This window comes from Thunnus albacares, chromosome 6, assembly GCF_914725855.1.
Source record: "Thunnus albacares chromosome 6, fThuAlb1.1, whole genome shotgun sequence".
Classification (NCBI taxonomy): Eukaryota; Metazoa; Chordata; class Actinopteri; order Scombriformes; family Scombridae; genus Thunnus; species Thunnus albacares.
This window is the reverse complement of record NC_058111.1, coordinates 2,413,721-2,432,316: the sequence shown is the minus strand read 5'-3', so window position 1 is coordinate 2,432,316 and position 18,596 is coordinate 2,413,721. Positions and strand designations below refer to the sequence as shown.

The 18,596-nt window shown below is 37.8% G+C and overlaps 1 protein-coding gene across 4 annotated transcripts; it reads right to left on the bottom strand.

The window, feature by feature from the left end:
* Positions 1 to 271: 271 nt before the first annotated feature.
* esrrd (estrogen-related receptor delta) lies at positions 272 to 18,393 on the bottom strand. 4 transcript variants are annotated; one of them, XM_044354763.1, is made up of 12 exons: positions 17,544 to 18,393; positions 16,678 to 16,735; positions 16,353 to 16,409; positions 15,488 to 15,597; positions 12,733 to 12,827; positions 10,016 to 10,349; positions 8,971 to 9,124; positions 7,543 to 7,659; positions 7,337 to 7,450; positions 7,080 to 7,241; positions 5,630 to 5,902; positions 272 to 2,457 (listed from the first exon to the last, which is right to left on the bottom strand). In XM_044354763.1, exons 5-12 carry the CDS (start codon positions 12,789 to 12,791, stop codon positions 2,219 to 2,221), a joined length of 1,452 nt encoding a protein of 483 aa, XP_044210698.1. In that variant the 5' UTR covers positions 12,792 to 12,827; positions 15,488 to 15,597; positions 16,353 to 16,409; positions 16,678 to 16,735; positions 17,544 to 18,393; the 3' UTR covers positions 272 to 2,218. The 4 variants fall into 4 exon arrangements, with proteins under 4 accessions (XP_044210698.1, XP_044210699.1, XP_044210700.1 ...); XM_044354764.1 differs by having other exon boundaries at positions 15,488 to 15,584; positions 16,678 to 18,393; XM_044354765.1 differs by lacking the exons at positions 15,488 to 15,597; positions 16,353 to 16,409; positions 16,678 to 16,735; positions 17,544 to 18,393 and adding an exon at positions 12,969 to 14,165.
* Between the last annotated feature and the right edge of the window lie 203 nt (positions 18,394 to 18,596).

The following is an 18,596-nucleotide window of genomic DNA, read 5'->3' as shown; positions in this document are numbered from 1 at the left end:
ATGATTGTTTTCTATCTGACTGTTCAAACGACGACAAATTAAATTATGAAATATGAAAAAATGAAGCAGCAGAAAGAAAGAAAGAGGAAGACGTCTCCAGCTCAGACCGTTGACTCGTCTTCATCGTCGCCGCCTGTAAGTGCAGCTTTTGTAACTTTGTCACTTTGGGTTTTTATTGAACTAACTGAAGAGTCGCTGTCCTGCTGTTTTCCTTCTTTTACCTTTTTTGTCGGGGTTTATTTCACTCTTATCACATTTTTTTTTTTTTTAAAAACGTAGCAGTTTTTTAACCTTCAGTTTGAACCGTTTCATCTGCAGCCTGATGAGACGTTCAGAGCCACAAATCGTCTGATGAGAATCTGCTTTTAAAGGTTTAAAAACGGACCAAAAACACTCCGACGTAAACAGATGAAATTTAAATGTAGTGACTTCCGGTTGTCGCTTCATTATATTTACGCACAAACTGTATTAATAAACATTAATTACCTGTTCTGAATTCTTCACAGGAGTTCTAGTTGTTAGAAAATATATTAATAAACAGTTAAACGTCCTGATATCTTGTTACATTCACACTGTATTCAATTAAATGTTTCTGCTGCTTATAAATACTAAACGAAGGGTTAAAATAAAACGATCCCAATTTCTTTAGAAAAACAACGTCAACGATGACGTCGTTTGTTGTGAAGAAGCTCAAAATTGCAAATAAAAGTATTGATAACCACACAGAGATATTGATAGATTACTATTTAAAACCATGTTAACAGATCTCTGCATAACTGATCGACAGAGCTGTAAAAATCTAAACCAAAGTTTTAATTTATCGCTAATCTGAAGCGTTAATCTGTGTAATTGAAGGATTATTATCAGATTAAAGGAAACAATTTGTGATTAAAAGTAAAGAAAAAAAAGAGTTCAAATCTGAAATATGAAACTAAACTTCATCTAAATGTTTGTTTCACTTTTTCATCAAAGATGAAACGATTGGAAGATTAATTGATTAATCAATCAATAGAAATCAATGTAATTTTCTGTTTTTCTCAGTTTCATTTGATTGACAGCTGATATTTGGACAAATCATTTAAAGATGTGACATTTAATAGACTAACAATTAATTGATTATTCAAAAAAAACAGATGAAAAGAATGAAACTAATCATCAGTTGCAGCTTTTCTTTAAAAACATCATCTTTTAGAAATCCTGTCAGGGATTTTTTTTTTTTACATTTTACAGACAAGATGATGAATTAATTCATCTAAATGAAGAATGAGATTAATTGATCTTGACAGTAATTGATTCCTCTGACCCGTGTGTGTCTCTGTGGCTCTGAACTCTTCATGTTTGGTTTGAATGTTTTTTTTTCTGTCTGTATTTATCTTCATGTAAACGGCTCGTAGAGAATGTAGTGAAACATGGACTCAGGTCGACGCTGAGGAGGCTTTTAATATATCTGAAGCTGCGTGTGTGTGTGTGTGTGTGTGTGAGTGTGTGTGTGAGTGTGTGTGTGTGTGTGTGTGTGTGTGTGTGTGTGTGTGAGTGTGTGTGTGTGTGTGTGTGCGTGAGTGTGTGTGTGAGTGTGAGAGAGAGATACACTGATTGTTAACCAGGTTTCTAACCAAACAACTTTTCTAACAGTGTTTGTATAAAAAAAATAAATAAAAACAATTGACTCATGAAAATGTGACCAGACATGTTTTTATTCCAAAAGCCTTTAATTCTCTTAACTTAACAACTTCTTCTTCTTCTTCAGCTCAGTGAATGAAACTAATCAGCAATCGATAATTGATCAGTAGAGTTAGAAGAGTCTTGACGAGTGACGACGTCCTCGACAAAACAACAGCCTTCCCTCCCTGGTGTTGCTACGGTAACCAGCTCATCTTTGAGAGAGTTCACACAAAAATATCTTTTTATATTTACAAAAATAGATTTTTTTTTTTTTTTAACTTGAGGAAAAATCGTCCAGGTTCTGATGATGATGATGATGATGATGATGATGATGATGATGATGATGATGATGATAAACCTGATAAACCTGCTAGTTTACATTAAGTTCACTCAACAATTCGCTTAATTCAAACTTTTTTAAGTTTCATCTGCAGCAAACTGCCAAAAAAAAACCTCAAAACAATCCAGCAGTAAGTGTTTTGTTGTCATTATATCAGTCAGCGAGTTTGTTTTGAGTCACTGATAACGTGATGAAGTGTCAGCAGACAGGAAGTGTTCAGGCCTTGGCGTCGAGCATCTCCAGCAGCAGTTTGTGGAGGGGGACGCGGCGGTGGCGGTGTAGCCGCAGGAAGGCCTGAACGGCTCGGTCGGCGGTCTGCCGCAGCAGAGGGAGGCTCATCAGCAGCCGACCCGCCCGGTGCTGCTCCCTGCGGGACGACTCGTACTCCTGCAGCGCCTCGTGGAGCCCGTCCTGGAACCGCTGCACCGAGTCCGGACAGTCCACCGGCTCCGCGTCTGAGGGACGGACAGACAGGAAGTGAGCAGGTCTGTCATTTAACTTATTATATATGACATCATTAGATTATTAATAGTGAAGCATCAGTGTTAGAGCAGCATGTTACTGTTGTAGCTGCTGGAGGTGGAGCTAGTTTACACTACTTTATATACAGTTAGCTAGTTTAGTCCAGTGGTTCCCAACCTAGGGGTCGGGCCCCTCCAAAGGGTCAGCAGATAAATCTGAGGGGTGGTGAGATGATTAATGGGAGAGGAAAGAAGAAAAAACAAAGTTCTGATCTGTTTTTTGTCACCCCGATTGTTCCTGCACATGCTCAGTAGCGTCTGTCTTACACAGAACTACTCTCCACAGACTGAAAACATGATGCTGTTATTAGTGTTTGGAGCCGTTTCTAAACAAACTAACGTGACCAAACTCTTCATGATGAAGGAACATGTCACCCAGAGCAGCGATGTGACTCACTGACGTGTTTTTAATCAGATATATCAGCTTTGATACAAACACACAATACTTGTTAGTCGATCAGTTCATTGTTGGTTTGGATCCAAACATGAAGACAAATATAGAAAATCACCAGACTCATCCTTTAAATGATGTGGTTTTTTTTTTTGTAAAGTTTTAATCTGAAGAATAATCAGTAACTACGTCATGTCTGTCAGATTAATGTAGTAAAAAGTACAATATTTGTCTCTTAAATGTAGAACAACAGAAGTATGAAGTAGTGTAGAATAAACATGAGATTAGAAACAACTGCTTTAATTTATACAATCTGTTGGATTAAAATCATTTATAATCACTATACAAATATAAATAACTGTTATGAACTCACTATAATGTAGTATATATGTGTAATAATATAATATATGTTTATTAATTATCAGTATTCATTATAACTCTTTATATATTTAATATTGTTACAGCTGTGTTTGGATATATTGTCATTAATTATCTGTTTATACAGCAGCAAACAGTTCAGAGTGTCCACAGGAGGAGTTGTAGTTATTGATTAAAACATTAATAAACACTTATATCTGCTGATAATGTCATAACTACAGCTGCCAGATAAACGTGATGAAGTAAAAAGTACAATATATATTCTTCCTCGGTTGTACTGAAGTCCCGTAGTTGAGTGAATGTGCTCAGTTTCTGTGCTTTGACCTTTTAAATTCAACAATTAACGACTCATAACTGCAGTCAGCATGTGACGAACAGCGAGACAAAAGGACGACGTGAGACGGTCAAGTGGGAGACGGAAAAGGTCGAGGTCAGCCTGCGGGTATGTACGACACACACACACACACACACACACACACACACACACACACACACACACACACACACACACACACACACACACACACATATATACAGCGTCCTCCAGCAGACAGTTAACACTTTATAGATCCAGAACTGAGTTTATCAATACAGTTTATTGATCTGAGGCTCAGACAGTGGGAGACAGGTCAGACTTCAGCTGCAAGGACCCACCGGTGTCCCATCATGCACTGCTTCAACAAGAGCGTTTCATACACTCATACACGGCCTGTCAAATGTTATTGATTAGCTGCTAACACGCTGCTGTCTATATACTGTTAGCATTGTTAGCATTGTTAGCATTGCCCACTGAAAACTACAGTCAGCAGCTGTTTGAGGAAATTACTGAGCCTTTTATTCTTTTATAAAATAAACTATATATGTGTGGACTGTTTTTAAAGATTAACGTCTTCAGTAGGAACCAAGTCTTTATAATAATAAAAACATAGAACACCTGAATTATCCTTTTTAAGATTAATGAGCTCTAAAGGACGAGTTCACAGTTTATCAAATGTGTCTTAAAACAACAGTCAGGAGCCCAAATGAACATTAAAGCTGTTTTTTCTTGCTGTAATCATTCCTCCTGTTCATACTGACCATTAGAAGATCCCTTCATAATGACCTTACAATGGAAGTGATGAAAGTTTATCTGAAGCTAATATGAAGCTTCAGCGTCCAAATGAGTCAAATCAAGTAAACATAACACAAAAGTAAGGAAATTAGTGTTTGGTAGATTATTTCTTTGTTGTAACAATGCTTCTTGGCAATAAGTCTTAAACTGTTAGAAAGCCTGTTTATTTCCCTTTTAAATGGTGCCATGTTTGTAAGGAACATGTATCCGTAGGATGAGTAGCAGAGCTGAGTATGCGGGTTACGCCCATGAAAAATTTGCCAAATCTTCTCTGATTTGGGAAATAAACAGGCTTTCCAACAGTATCAGATTTATTGCAGAGAAGCATTGTTACAACAAAGAAATAATCTACCAAACACATATTTCCTTACTTTTTGTGTTATGTTTAGATATCTTTCAACGTCACAGTCTTTTTAGTGCCAAAGTAAATGTGTCAGATATCCACTTGATATGACTAACTCAGACTGCTGAAGCTGAATAGAAGCTTCACACAGACTTTTAAATGACTGTGTGGACACACTGTGGATTTTGTCCTCCATCACTTCCATTGAAAGCACATTTGAAGGATCTTTTATTATCCAGTATGAACAGGAGGAATGATTACAGCGAGGAAAACCTCTTTCACTGTTACCATGGACACCTGACTGAACAAATGTGAATTTGTCCTTTTTAAGGTTTCTGTCTGTAATCAACAGACTCACGTAGTCGTTCACAAGGAAAAAAAAAAAATCCATCCAAAGACGACTCAGCGCTGCTTTTTACCCCCCCAAAAAATAGTTAGTGGAACTAATCAATACGGCTTCAGCTCCCAGCCTCTGATCAATACCAATAACCACTCCCCTGGGATCAATAAGTTCAGCCCCCCCCTCTACTCCCCTCTAACCCCCCCACCCCAACTTCTCCTCTGTTGTAAGTGTAAATCAATATCAATGTTCATGCTGAAGCTGCTGTTTCTGTTTCTACACGTTCAAAGTACTTTCTGAGGTACTTATACTTCACTGTATTTCCATTTAATGATACTTTGTACTGTATTTGTTCTCCATCATATTTATCTGACAGCTGGAGTCACTCTTCAGATTAAGAATTTACACACAAATATACGTATATTACGCTGATAAAACTTGTGTACTTTTACTTAAATAGGACTGTAATGGAGTATTTTTATATTGTTGTATTGGTACTATTACTGAAGTGTGTGTGTGTGTGTGTGTGTGTGTGTTTTGTACCGGAGTTAGCGAGCGCCATGGCCTTCAGCGTCACCACCTCCTCGGGGCTCAGGTTCATCGCCTGGTACCTGGACGTCAGGTGACGCAGCGCCTCGTACAGGTCGGCCAATCCGGCGGCTCGACACTGAGCCTCGTCCAGCTGAAGGTTCCTGGCGAACACAAGCTCCTCCCCCGCCGAGGCCTGCGAACGCCAGGCCACGCCCACCAGCAACGCCTCCATCCAGCCGCTCTGCAGCAGCGACATCTGGTCGACCAATGACAGCGCGGAGAAGCCTGAGAGAGGGGGCGGGGCCAGAGCAGGTGTCACTCAAACATTTTAAATGTAAAGAAACTCTCTAAAATGTAAAAAAACAGAAATTTTTAAATGTAAAAGCTTGAATTGATCTGTCTCATTGAAAAATATGAAAAAAAGGATGAAATGTAAATAATAATAAATAATAATAAGAGTATTTGAATACAATTACAACTGATTTTATAAGTTTAATTCTGAGTGAAGGAGATTTACTAAATTTGTTGTAAATTATGTGAAATTCTGCATCACCATAGTTTCATTAAGACGACAGATCGTCAGTGTCTGAAAGTTGTTTCTGCAAATGAAATAAATTGATTTTTTTACATCTGAAAAGCTTCTTCTACCATCGATCTTTTTATGAAATGTGATTTTTCCTGCTACTAGTCATTATTATATGTTAAATAGGAAACTGGGCATTAAAATGACAGATTTACTGTAAAATGTCAGTTTGAAAAAGTGCAATTTAAACTCCCTGAAATGCAAAAAAACAGAAAATTTTAAATGTAAAAGCTCAAATTAAAAGCTTGAATTGAACTGTCTCATTGAAAAAATATGACAAAAAGGAAGAAATGTAAATAATTAAAGAGTATTTGAATACAATTACAACTGATTTTGTGAGTTTAATTCTGAGTGAAGGAGATTTATTAGATCTGTTGTAAATTATCACCACAGTTTCATTAAGACGACAGATCTTTCAGGTTATCTGAAAGAAGAGACGACTCTGCTGGAGCTGCACGACTTTATTTAAATTTGGGGGATTTTTGGTAAAACTTTAAACTCCTTTGACCAGATTATACTGCAACTGTAAACACAAACAAGAGTCTACAGTCAAGATCCACATCTGTAAATGTTTGAAATGATCAATCAGATTATAATCAGTAACTGCACATAATGAATGTTGTTAATAAACCTTCATGCATTGTTTTTGTCTTTACATCTTCATAATGCAGCTCACAGATCTGTCCAGCAGTCAGCAGTTTAACCAGCTGATCATCATCATCATCATCATCATCATCATCTTCCTTTGTTGAACTAGTTAATTAATGAGATTACAGCAGGGCAGTGAAGGCACCTGGTGATTAGAGCTCATAATGTCAAATATTATGGTGTAATGTAAAAAAATCTCCCTTGCTGGGACTTCCTGCTTCCTGTCTGTACCTGGGATCTGTTTGGCCCAGCCAATCAGAACCAGCAGCTCGCGGTTCAGGAGGTCACAGAGGGTCAGCAGCGTCCGCAGGCTGCCGTCATTGGTCGAATCATCCTGACTGGCAGCCAGAGGGGCGGGCTCTGTCAGCAGCAGGTGGGAGATCACCTTGTTTCCTAAAAGACAGGAAACGATAGAACAATAAGACGTTAACGTTCTCGCATAAAGTTTTGATTTGAACGACGGCCTGAGCGTGAAGGTGTGAACTCACGGCTGCTGACGGGGTGAACGTGAGCGTACGGAGCTTTGGCGTATAAACCAAGTCCGGCCTCGACCCTCCTCTTGTACTTCTGCCGTCCTCCTCTGACTCGGTCCATTCGAACACCTGCGGAGACAGAGACACTCAGCCACCGCCGCCGCCGCAAAGGCTCATGGGAAATGTGTGTGCGACAGGTTAAAGGTCAGACAACGACGTACCTTCCCTCATCATCCCGGCCTGGAGACACTTCTGGAAGCGGCAGGCCTGACAGGCTTTCCTCCTCCGCTTGGTGATCTCACACTCGTTCATCACCGGGCAGCTGTACTCGATGTTGCCTAGGTAACCACAAACAGGAAGTACATACAGGAGTTCAATCACTTCATATATGAGTCGATTATCAGAATAGTTGCAGGTTAATTTTCTGTTAACTGACTGATTGTTTCAGCTCTAGATGGTTCTTTCCTGGTTTTCTGTCTTGATTTTAATATTTTTAACTTGTTTTTAAAGCTCTTCATGGTCCTGCAGCAGCCTGTGAGTCTGTATAAACCTGTACGACCCCTCGACGTCCTCTGGAGTTCAATGTTCAGACGTGACAGAGCCGGAGCGTCAGGAGGAGGAGAACTCTTTTTATCGAAAAAGATTTTAAATGTCACGGCTGAATATTTAGCTGATTTCAACAACAACTCAACTCTCGTGAGATTTCAGAACGAGACTTCTCCTTGAGCGAGACTTGGTGAGACACAATAACAAACAGACCGGATCAAGTCAGATATGAATAATAATATCAATCTGAGCCTTTCAGTGGCAGAAACACTTTTAGTGGACGTACTTTGACAGACGTCACGTTTCACTGCCTCGGCTGCAGCTTTCTCACTCAATAACGGACCAATTTCAAAAACTGTCCCCATTAATCACTTTAGACACAAAAGACGAGTCAATACGGTTGAAAAATACTGAAGTTTCCCTTTAAGTTTCATGTTTTTATGGGACAGTTTGAGCCTCTGTGGACTTTTGGCTCCTTATATGTGCAGATTTCAACATAATTAAATAAAAGTGTGATGTTTATCACCTTTTTTATTTATTGTAAATATTCTTTTGTCATTCATTCATACTGTCTGAGTTCATTAATATGTGGTAAAAAAAAAAAAATAAAGGTTTTAAATTTGCATGTTTATATTTGTGGAAATGATATTTTGTAAATATTGTAGTTAAATGAATTAAATCTATTTATTTTTGCTGGTTTTCATCCTCTCAGTGAGATCGCTCCGTCACATCCTGTCTGTTCTCACAGAAATCTATAAAAACATGACAAGTGTTTATTGGGGTTTAACCTTCAGAGTCGAGTTAACTGGATATTGATCAAAACGGACTAAAAGCTTCTCAGATTTATCTTGTAATGAGGATTTTTTTTTTACATCGTCATATTGATGGTTTTACTGAAATGATTCTTTTCTTCTAAACAGTGTAATGACCTTAATGTGATGTCATCTAATCAATCAATCAATCGTCTGAACTGTGTGAACGCAGCTGAAAAGTGAGAGACGAGCAGCTGATGTGAGAGCTGACGACTTCACACGCTAATCAATGCGGCGAGCGTTGCCGTATTGATTGATCCGCATCGTTAACGATCGTACCACTCGGCTCACCTTGTATGGTCCTCTTGAAGAACGCCTTGCAGGCCTCGCAGGACGCCACGCCGTAGTGATAACCGGACGCAAAGTCTCCACAGACCAGGCAGAGACGCTTCGGCCCGACGGGACCCAGAGGTGTCAGGTAGTCGCCTCGCAGGATGGAGTCGACCTGCGGACAGAAACACAGTGATGATGATGATGATGTCATCGCCGCCGTTTGAACCGTCATCACCTGCACATGATGAAAATCAACAGCAGCAGACACACATATACCATTTATAAACACTTGATGCATTATTAAGAAGTTAAAACATTTATTAATCATTCATTTTAAGAGGGGGGGGGCGTCTTCTTGATTAATTTGCTTGATTTGTCCACAACCTGGCAACCCCAATACTTCCTCTTCTTATTCAGGGATTATAACTGATTCGTAACTGATTTATTATCCATTAATAAAGACAATAATTAAAATGTATAACCCATTTATAAAAGGTGACTTATCAGAAAGAGAATCAACATATATAAAAGTCAAGTTTTCATCTAAATGTGGTGCAAATTTTAACCAAATTTTCATTTTTTCTCGTATTTTGTACAATTTTGCACTTTTCAGTAAAAGTTAAACTGTTAAATACCAGCAAACTACACAGGAAATGTCCAGGAAATCAGTGTAAAATTAAAGGAACTGTAAAATAAAGCTTTATATGCAGACTGTGAGTGTAAAAGGTTCCTGCTACAGACTATAAATCTATAAATATGATTTCTGTTTTTAACATTGTATTTATTCTGTTTTGAATATATGTCAAACATCAAGAGTTGCTTCATCAAGATAAACTTCATGTACGTCATCATTTAATCAATAAATCTGTTTACATTTGTTTTTATTGATACTTTTCCATCTCAGCCAGCTGTAAAAACCTTTTTGTGATATTTCCACTTGGATTTTTTTATGCACAAATTGAAAATATAAATAAAAACAGCTACAGATATGAGCAGCAAGAATGTTTTAAATTAAACTTTAACTTCTGTAAAGAAACAAAATGTTTAAAAAAGATTTTTTCACCTGAGCTGAAAACGAATCCGACACCGAAAAACAGGTGGAAGCATCCGACACCGCAGCGCTGCCGCTGCCGCTTCCTCCGCTGGAACTAGATCCCGTCGGGGAGTCGGGCTCCGGGGGTCCGCAGAGGAGGCTGTAGGAGGAAGAGGAGGAGGAGGAGGAGGAGGCCGGACTGGGGAGGAGGAAGGCCGGGTGAGAGGGGCTGAGAGCCGGCGTGGCGTCCAGCGGGAAGCAGGGACTGAGAGGGGAGGAGTGGAGGAAGGAGGCAGGAGAGCGAGCTTCATCAGCCGGGGAGGGGGAGGAAGAGGAGGAGGAGGAGGAGGAGGAGTCCAGGGGGCTGAAGAGAGGAAGAAAAGTGTCAGATTAAACAGCTGCAGTGATGAGCATCAAACCACTGAAACAATCAATAAAAAACATCACAGATGTGTCTCCACACAGCCTTCACAGTCGACCTTTACACAGGTGGTTTTATGTTTATTACAGAGTCATCGTGTCTATATTTCACCAAAATGTTTAATAAAACCATCTTATGGAGGTCTGCAGTTAGATATGGATCCTAAAAGTTAAAAAAAACATCTTTACGTATTATTTATTATAAGTTAAATCTTTAAAAAGGACTGTGTGGGTGTTTGATTGACAGCGACTGAGTCCCGCCTTCTGTAAACCAAGTGGAAGAAAACAGAGAAAATACATAAAAACACAGAAATCTCTCCTGTGAAACAATTTAAACTGTTGTAACTTCCTGAAAGTCTTCATGCAGTCACTCTGGTTGATTGAGAAGATCATCATTAAAGGTTTTTACATGTGTGTCTCTGTTCTGTTTGTTCTCAGATGGACAATAATGGATGTAAACAACACTTTAGTTGTTGTAAAAGTATTTAAAAAAAACTTTCTAAATGTTTCACGAGGAAGGAAATAAATTCAACATATTAGTTGGAGCTCGAGGATTCGTGAGGAGTTTTGTGTGAAAACAGAATGTAAACAGAAACTTTTAAAGCTTTATTTTACATTTTTACATTTTATACTAATTTCCTGTGTATTTTCAGGCAGGTAGGGGTTAAATTTTTTAGGATATTTTACAGAAATAGTGGTGCAAGTGTTAATAATAGAAATGATAAGAAGAAAGGGAAAAGGTGTTGAGTTGCTTAATTTGTAAAATTCCTTAATAAATTAGATTCTTAACAGTTCTTTAACTGACAGAAATGATATATTAGTGTATCAGATTGTTTCTTAGAAACTCTATAATGATTGAACTTCTATCAACAGTGTCAGTAAAACTTTATTTTTTTACTTTCCTTCTTATTTCCAGAACTTTTTTAACCATTTCCTAAAAATAGCTGCTGTTACTGTTCATTGTGTAATTTGGTAATATATGGGAGATAAACTCGTTATTGAGTTTTTAATAAAGAGTCAAATATGTAGTTTGACAGACAAAACTACACTAAAAACTATTTTCTGTCAGTTAAAGAGCTGTTTAGAGTCTAATTTATTAACCGAAATATAAGATAAGTCGGCACTTATCAATTAAACCACTTTTTTTCATTTTTCCTTGTATTTTGTACAATTTTGCACATTTCAGTAAAATGTCCTAAAAGTTAAACTGTTAAATACCAGCAAACTACACAGGAAATGTCCAGGAAATCAGTGTAAAATTAAAGGAACTGTAAAATAAAGCTTTAAGTGTTGAAATATATGCAGACTGTGAGTGTAAAAGGTTCCTGCTACAGACTATAAATCTATAAATATGATTTCTGTTTTTAACATTGTATTTATTCTGTTTTGAATATATTGTCAAACATAATCAAAAGAAAACAAGAAAATGAATAAAAAACACAAAAAACAAGATGTATTCACACACGCATACTTAATATATGTATGTATACACACATAAATGTAAAGTTGCATCTAAGAAAAGCAAAAAACGTGTTTATACAGTATGTAGTTAGATGTTCATGTTGGGAAGAATCTCTTTGTTAAAACTGTTAAAACTACAGTGAAAGTACTATTGAGATACTGTTACTACACTATTAATTATAGCACAACAGCCTGCAGCTCATATTATCATCACAGACACGTCGAATCAGCATTTATGTCAAATGATAAGTAACAACAACCTGCAGTAAAGAGATTTATATTTACAATTTACAAACATTTAATGTTTTTTATAGTTCAGTTTTTACATTTTTATAATTTTTCTTTATCTCAACTTTAATATGTTTTTGTTATTGTTGTTATATGTGATGTTTTCAGCTGTAAAATGTAAACATCTTACACACAGTTCTTTAAGAATCACATTTAAGGGATTCTTATCTAAAATATCTGCTGATATATCATCATTAGATGTTTTAAACTGATAAATATTATAATACTGGTATCATCCTAAAAAGCTGCAGCATCACACAGGTTCTAATTAAAACAAAAAGTACTACATGTAAAACTGAAATTTGTATTTGTAACATGTATTAAAACTACCTCTATTACATTTACTGCAGTCCAGTACTTCAGCAGAATTCTGAGGTATTTACATTTTACTGTATTTCAATTTTTACTTTATCCTTTGATTTCAGGGGGAAAGTTACACTTTTACTGCACAACATTTATCTGACAGCTGCAGTTACTTTTCAGATTAATATTGGACATTAATGTGTCATATTAATATGTCATATTAATGTAATATGTCATGTAAATGTGTGAGAAAAGAAGTTGTTGTTGTGTCTCACCGCTGTGGTTTGAGGAAGTGATGGAAGTCGTCTGTCAGACAGAAGTCCTTCAGCTCCATCCTGATCCTGATCCCTGACTGCACCGCCTCCCAAATCTGACAAATCCAACAAAATAAAAAATAAAAAAAACTGCTTCACTTGCTCTGCTGTCAGTCTGTGAAAAAGGAAATTTCTGATGATGCTTTCAAGTCCAACGCAAAAAGCAGGAAATACTGGAACTGAAAAGTTTCCCGAACCTCTGAGCTGAGTTTCCTGCAGGGAAGGAAGCGGGAACGACGGACGGATGAGACTTACAGACACATCTGAGGCTCCGAGGTGTCGGCGGTGATATTTATCTGCGTCTCCTGTCATCACAGAGGAGGGCAGGGAGGGAGGGGAGGGGGCGGGGCCTGGAGGATCAGCCAATGAGCTTGCAGCATCACCAGTCTAAACAGGGGATTGACTTCTTCTTCTTCTATCATCTCTATTGATTTGGACAGTGACAGATGTAGGCCACGGCAGCCTGAAGCTCCTCTCTGCAGCTTGGAAATATTTTCTCCTCTCACTTAGTTCATAACTTCATTATTTAGTTAATTACTTCATTATTTAGTTCATTATTTAGTGGTTATTCCCTTTTCATGTCCATGTCACGTTAAATATTTGGTTAAACTATTTCACACAACTAATATACATTATATAATATATAGAAGAGCTGCAATAATTAGTTAATTAGTTATTTTTTAAACAAAAATGCCAAATATTTCCTGGTTCCAGCTTCTTAAATGTAATTATTTAATACATATGAAGATGCTCTTTCACTGGAGGAAATGTTAACGGGCATTTTGCTATTAACTAAGATTTTATTGACAAAACAATTAATTAAGAAAATAATTGGCAAGTTAATTGTTAATGAAAATAATTGTTAGTTGCAGCCATAACATTTATGACATATTAATATATTAATATTGAGTCCGATCTGATACTTATATTTACCTAAAAGACATTTCTGCACGGTGTAAACTCAAGCTGCAAGATATAACTTAATCCATCCCATAATAAGTTTTTAGTTAAGCAAACATGCTCAGTCAGTACATTCATCTGCTGAAGAGAGAAAGTTTGAAGTCGTATAATAAGACCAGGTTGAGTTTGAGTTCCTTCATATTCTTTAAACATTACTATTTGCAGGAAAAGATCATTATAAATAAAAGCAGAGTCAAAAACTCAGACGTAAATAAATAAAAGGGAGATCTTGACTGATGATTATTTCTATGTCATTATAAATTAATATGTTATTTAGCTCCTTCAGTTAGTTCCTTCTATAGAATGATGTATTTAATTTAAATTTGCTGTATAAGTGATTATTTTTGTACCACAACTACATATAACGCTTGACATGTGTGTACATGTGTGTATGTTTGTATATATGTGGAATGTTTGTTGTTTTTGTTTTGTTTTGTTTTTTCTCTGTGGATGTGAGTATTGAATATGTGTTTTATGTTTGTGTATAATAAAAAAAACGACAGATGGAACGACGGATACAGGAAGTGGCAACACGTGGCGCGCAAACGCCCAGGAAGTGTTGCAGCTACAACTGTTAGCTTTCATCTGTGAGACCAACATTTATCCTCCAGAAGGATTTATATCATATATCATAACGCTGCAGAGACATTAAAGCCAAAAAAGCTGCAGAGATCAGTTCATGGATCATGTTCTTCCTCAGGATGACCACATGTTGACCAGCTGATCATCTCAGGTGGAGTCCAGCTGCTCGGCCAGCGGCTCCCAAAACATCACGGTGAATTTCCAAACAGGCGTTATTTGTCTAAACTGATCACATGGTGTGAATCGACATGTTCAACTTAATAAAATGACATATTAACAGCGAAGATTACAGCAGCTTTTAGCCTGGCTCAAAATCTCCACCATCGCTGCCGGCAGGTGTGAAATGCATTCTGGGATACTTGGCTGTCCCGAGTTTCAGCCGACCAATAGTGTTACTCCATCACTCAGTCAGTCACTCAGTCACAGACACTGAGGTTTATAGAGCAGTCCAGCCACCTCCTCCTCTCTCATTAAAAATCCAGAATCTGTGAATATTGTCGGTTTCTAAAGTTTTCCTGTTGGACACCAGATGTTTCCTCCTTCACTATAAAGTTCATTCTCAGTGTTTGAGCTCTGGAGGCTTCAACTTTCACACCTGTGTCAGATGAATACTGGACCACGATTGGCTCCAAACTAGTTGTGATGTCATAAATCCTGCAGGTACGTCCAGGTGTTAAACTGAGATTTAAGGTGAATTCAGAGAAACTGTATGTGCATGTACAACATTCTGCACAGAGAAGAGAACAACATCTGAGTGAAGGAACAAGAAGAAAAACATGTTTTAGAGGAGAGGGAGGCTTAAAGATTTGTACCTGCAAGCATGATTTATGACAAAAGAAAAGAGTCGAGGATGAGGTTTTAGTTTGGACAGAAGGCTGAAATCCAGAGTGGAAGTGAAATATACTCTGCTCAGTGTGTGTTTACAGTCACATGGAAACCTCAGTGATACATCCAGTCTGTTGTTTTTGCATTTTGTGTGTGTGTGGTCTGTCATAGGCTACTTCTGGGGACAAATTTCAGGGAAAAATCTGATTTTGGGGTCAGTGGTTAAAGTTAGAATAAGTCTCCAGGAAATGAATGTAAGTCTATGTAACGTCCCCAAAAGTGACCATGATCTGATATTTGTGTGTGTGTGTGTGTGTGAGTGTGTGTGTGTGTGTGTGTGTGTATTCACATCAAACACACGGAGCTTCCAGGATGTTTATAACCAACAGAGAAGAAGAGTTGAGTCAACATCGGAGATCTGCTGACGTCACACCATCAGCGCCTCGCTGCCCTCCACCTCTGTGGAACAAAAACACTCCATCAGATGATCAATCTGAAACTTTCAGTTAATTCATTGATTGATTAGTTAAAGAATTAATCATTTCTTTAAGAATCAGTCTCAGTGACTGTTTTATATCCTTATAAAGTGAAAATCATTCATCGGACAAAATATGGAAACTGTGAGAAACATTTTGAAACATTTCTGACACTTTAAAGACGACAGATTGATCAGTTAATCAAGAAAATGATCTGGAGAAATCAAAACGTGTGTTAGTTGTAGCTCTCCACCGGGCTGATCAGTGTGGGTGTTGTTGTTGTTTATGTTTTATGATCCTCCTGCTTACACACGACAAACAAAAGTGATGCATTAACGTCTTCAACTGGTCCAGAATTATAACAGTCATCAGCATTTACTTCACGGATAGTTTAACATTTATTTCTTACATTTAAAGCACAAATTATAAAAGTCACAGAATATAAAACATCCTTTGAGTCTGGAAGTGTCTTAAATCCTCTAATCAGCTGTTTTTTACTGTTTCCAGCTGTGATTTAAACCATCAACATCTGTGTCAACCTTTAAAGGATGACTGTATGTGTGTATATGTATGTACTATATATACTGTATATACATAGAGTCACTGTCCAGTGTGAACAGAGGAAACGTCAGTGTGCAGATTGAAATATAAATGATAAATATTGAAGGTTTGTGTTCAGGACGCCGTCACACAGAGAGAGAGAGAGAGAGAGAGAGAGAGGAGGATTAACACACAAACCTGTTTGGTTCTCACATCTTGCTGTGTCAGAAAGTGCTTCAGTGCTGCTTCAGCATCCTAAACACACAAACACACACACACACACACACACACACACACACACACACATACACAGAGTCCTAATCTTGGCCTCAGACGTACAGGCAGTTCAGATCAGTCTCACCTACATTTGCTGTTTCATAAGAGCTGCAGAAGTAAAGCCTGTCTGTCTGATATTACATATCTGTCTATGTATAGAACACCTTCTACCAACCAAAACACACACACACACACACACACACACACACACACACACACACTGTAGGGACTACACATCCCATCAGACCTGAAGACACCTCAGTGGTCTCGTCACGGATGGATGAAGCTGCCGTCACAGTACGAACCTGTAAAGAAGCAGAGAACAGATGAACCGGATTAAATGTGTCTCACTTGTTTTAAGACATTTTATGTTTTTTATTTGATGCAGATTTTATATCAAACTGCTGCTGAGCTGAATGTTCTCGCTGCTACTGGAGGTTCATTACTGTTGTTTCATGATTATTGAACAAAATCTCACAAAGATCAAACAAAAACAATAAATTGAAAAATTTACAATGAAACTATACACGAGTGAAACATTAGATGAACATATTCTCCTCTATTCTTCTTCTTCTCTGTCTGACACTTTAATCAGTTTCAGTAAGAGAAGAAGAGTTGATAATTAAAATAAATAATTGAAGTCGTAAGACTGGTTGTATATAGAGATGAAATGTGTCTTGTGTTGTGTAGCAGGATGAATGACATGTTATCGCTTCATGCAAAGATCTGATTGGCTGAATGGAAATAAGGACTCCAGCTACAAACTAATATAAAACTAGGGGCCTCCATCATAAAATCAATTAATTTAAAATATAAATTTCTCCCTTTTGTTTCTGATTTTTTCTCAAAGGAGAAAACGGGAAGTGATTTACAGAGCAGACATGTTGCTGTAGCAGCTGGACTTATAGAAATATAATAAAAGTCCTGACATGTGTAGTATTCATGTCATGTCAGAAATCCTCCAGCAGATCATTGCATTATGACGAAATACTTCTGTTTATTTCATGTCTTTTGAAGCCTGTTTATCAGTGAAGCAGTAAAACGATCCTGGAGTGCAGCGAGAGTGAAATCCCTCTCTGAACCGGACCTGAGTTCACACGCTGACCCACTCACCTCCATCACTCAGATCTGGGTCACGGCCTCTCTGAGTCAACGCTGGATTCACCTCACAGCGGCTCGGCTCTCTGCGGGACAACTGAAAAACTCCACTACCTGATCCGACATCTGCACCCGGTTCAAAATGCTGTGAAGGTTTTGCAGCGTCTCTAAAAGTATCTGAAGACACCAGATTAAGATACCCAGCGTGCTTTTAGTCGTTACTGCGTCTCGTAGACCAGCAGGTGAACTTGTATGTCAAGGTTTTCCTGCAGCTGCTGAGGGGGACTCAGCTAATCAAAATAGACTAAACAGAAAATAGAAGCTGTGATTTGATTATTTATCCTCATATTTGTGTTAAGGAGGAAAATAAGTGAGTTGATAAGTCAAGCAGGATTACAGATCCTACTTATCCATGTACTGTACGCATCCGTTTAATACTTTATATCCTCCAAGAAGCCTAAAGGTTTATAGAAAGGTTCATCATTTCTCTAATCCATCTTCATCAAACAACAGTCTACTGGACCTGTGAGTTCCCAGCAAGACTATAAAACCTCCAGGCAGAAGTACATAGTAACAATAGAAGATGCACAATAATAGTAATAATAGGACAATAGAATGCACAGGAGTAAAATAATGATAAAAAGCTTTCACACAGAAAAAAGTTTTAAGATGAGTTTTAAAAGAAGCTAGAGACCTAGTGTGTCTGAGGCTCTGACAGCAGAAGCCCGACCACCCTTTGTCTTTGTCAATTTCAAGTCTTGAAATTGAGATCGCAGACTTCCTGTTGTATTTAGGTCAGGGGTGTCAGCATATGATTTGTAGGTTTTGATGAGATGAATAAATGAGTTTTGGTTTGATCTCTCTATGACATTCCTACGGGCCGTGGCGGCCATTTTAGTTACATAGGTGGCGCTAGAGAGCACATTTTGGCACTTTAGGGGATCATTTTTACATTTTATCAAATTTTTCACCAGACCTGATGTGTGTGCCAAATTTTGTGATTTTTGAACATGTTTAGGGGGTCAAATTTAGGGTTTAAGTGGCGTAATAATAAAGAAAGAAAGAAAC

Coding starts and splice junctions, on each gene's coding strand:
- esrrd (XM_044354762.1), bottom strand. CDS start 13,083: ATGACAGGAGACGCAGATAAATATCACCGCCGACACCTCGGAGCCTCA. Junction 7,242..7,336: donor CGTTCACCCCGTCAGCAGCC/GTGAGTTCACAC, acceptor CCTGTCTTTTAG/GAAACAAGGTGATCTCCCAC. Junction 2,458..5,629: donor CATGGCGCTCGCTAACTCCG/GTACAAAACACA, acceptor TCCGTCCCTCAG/ACGCGGAGCCGGTGGACTGT.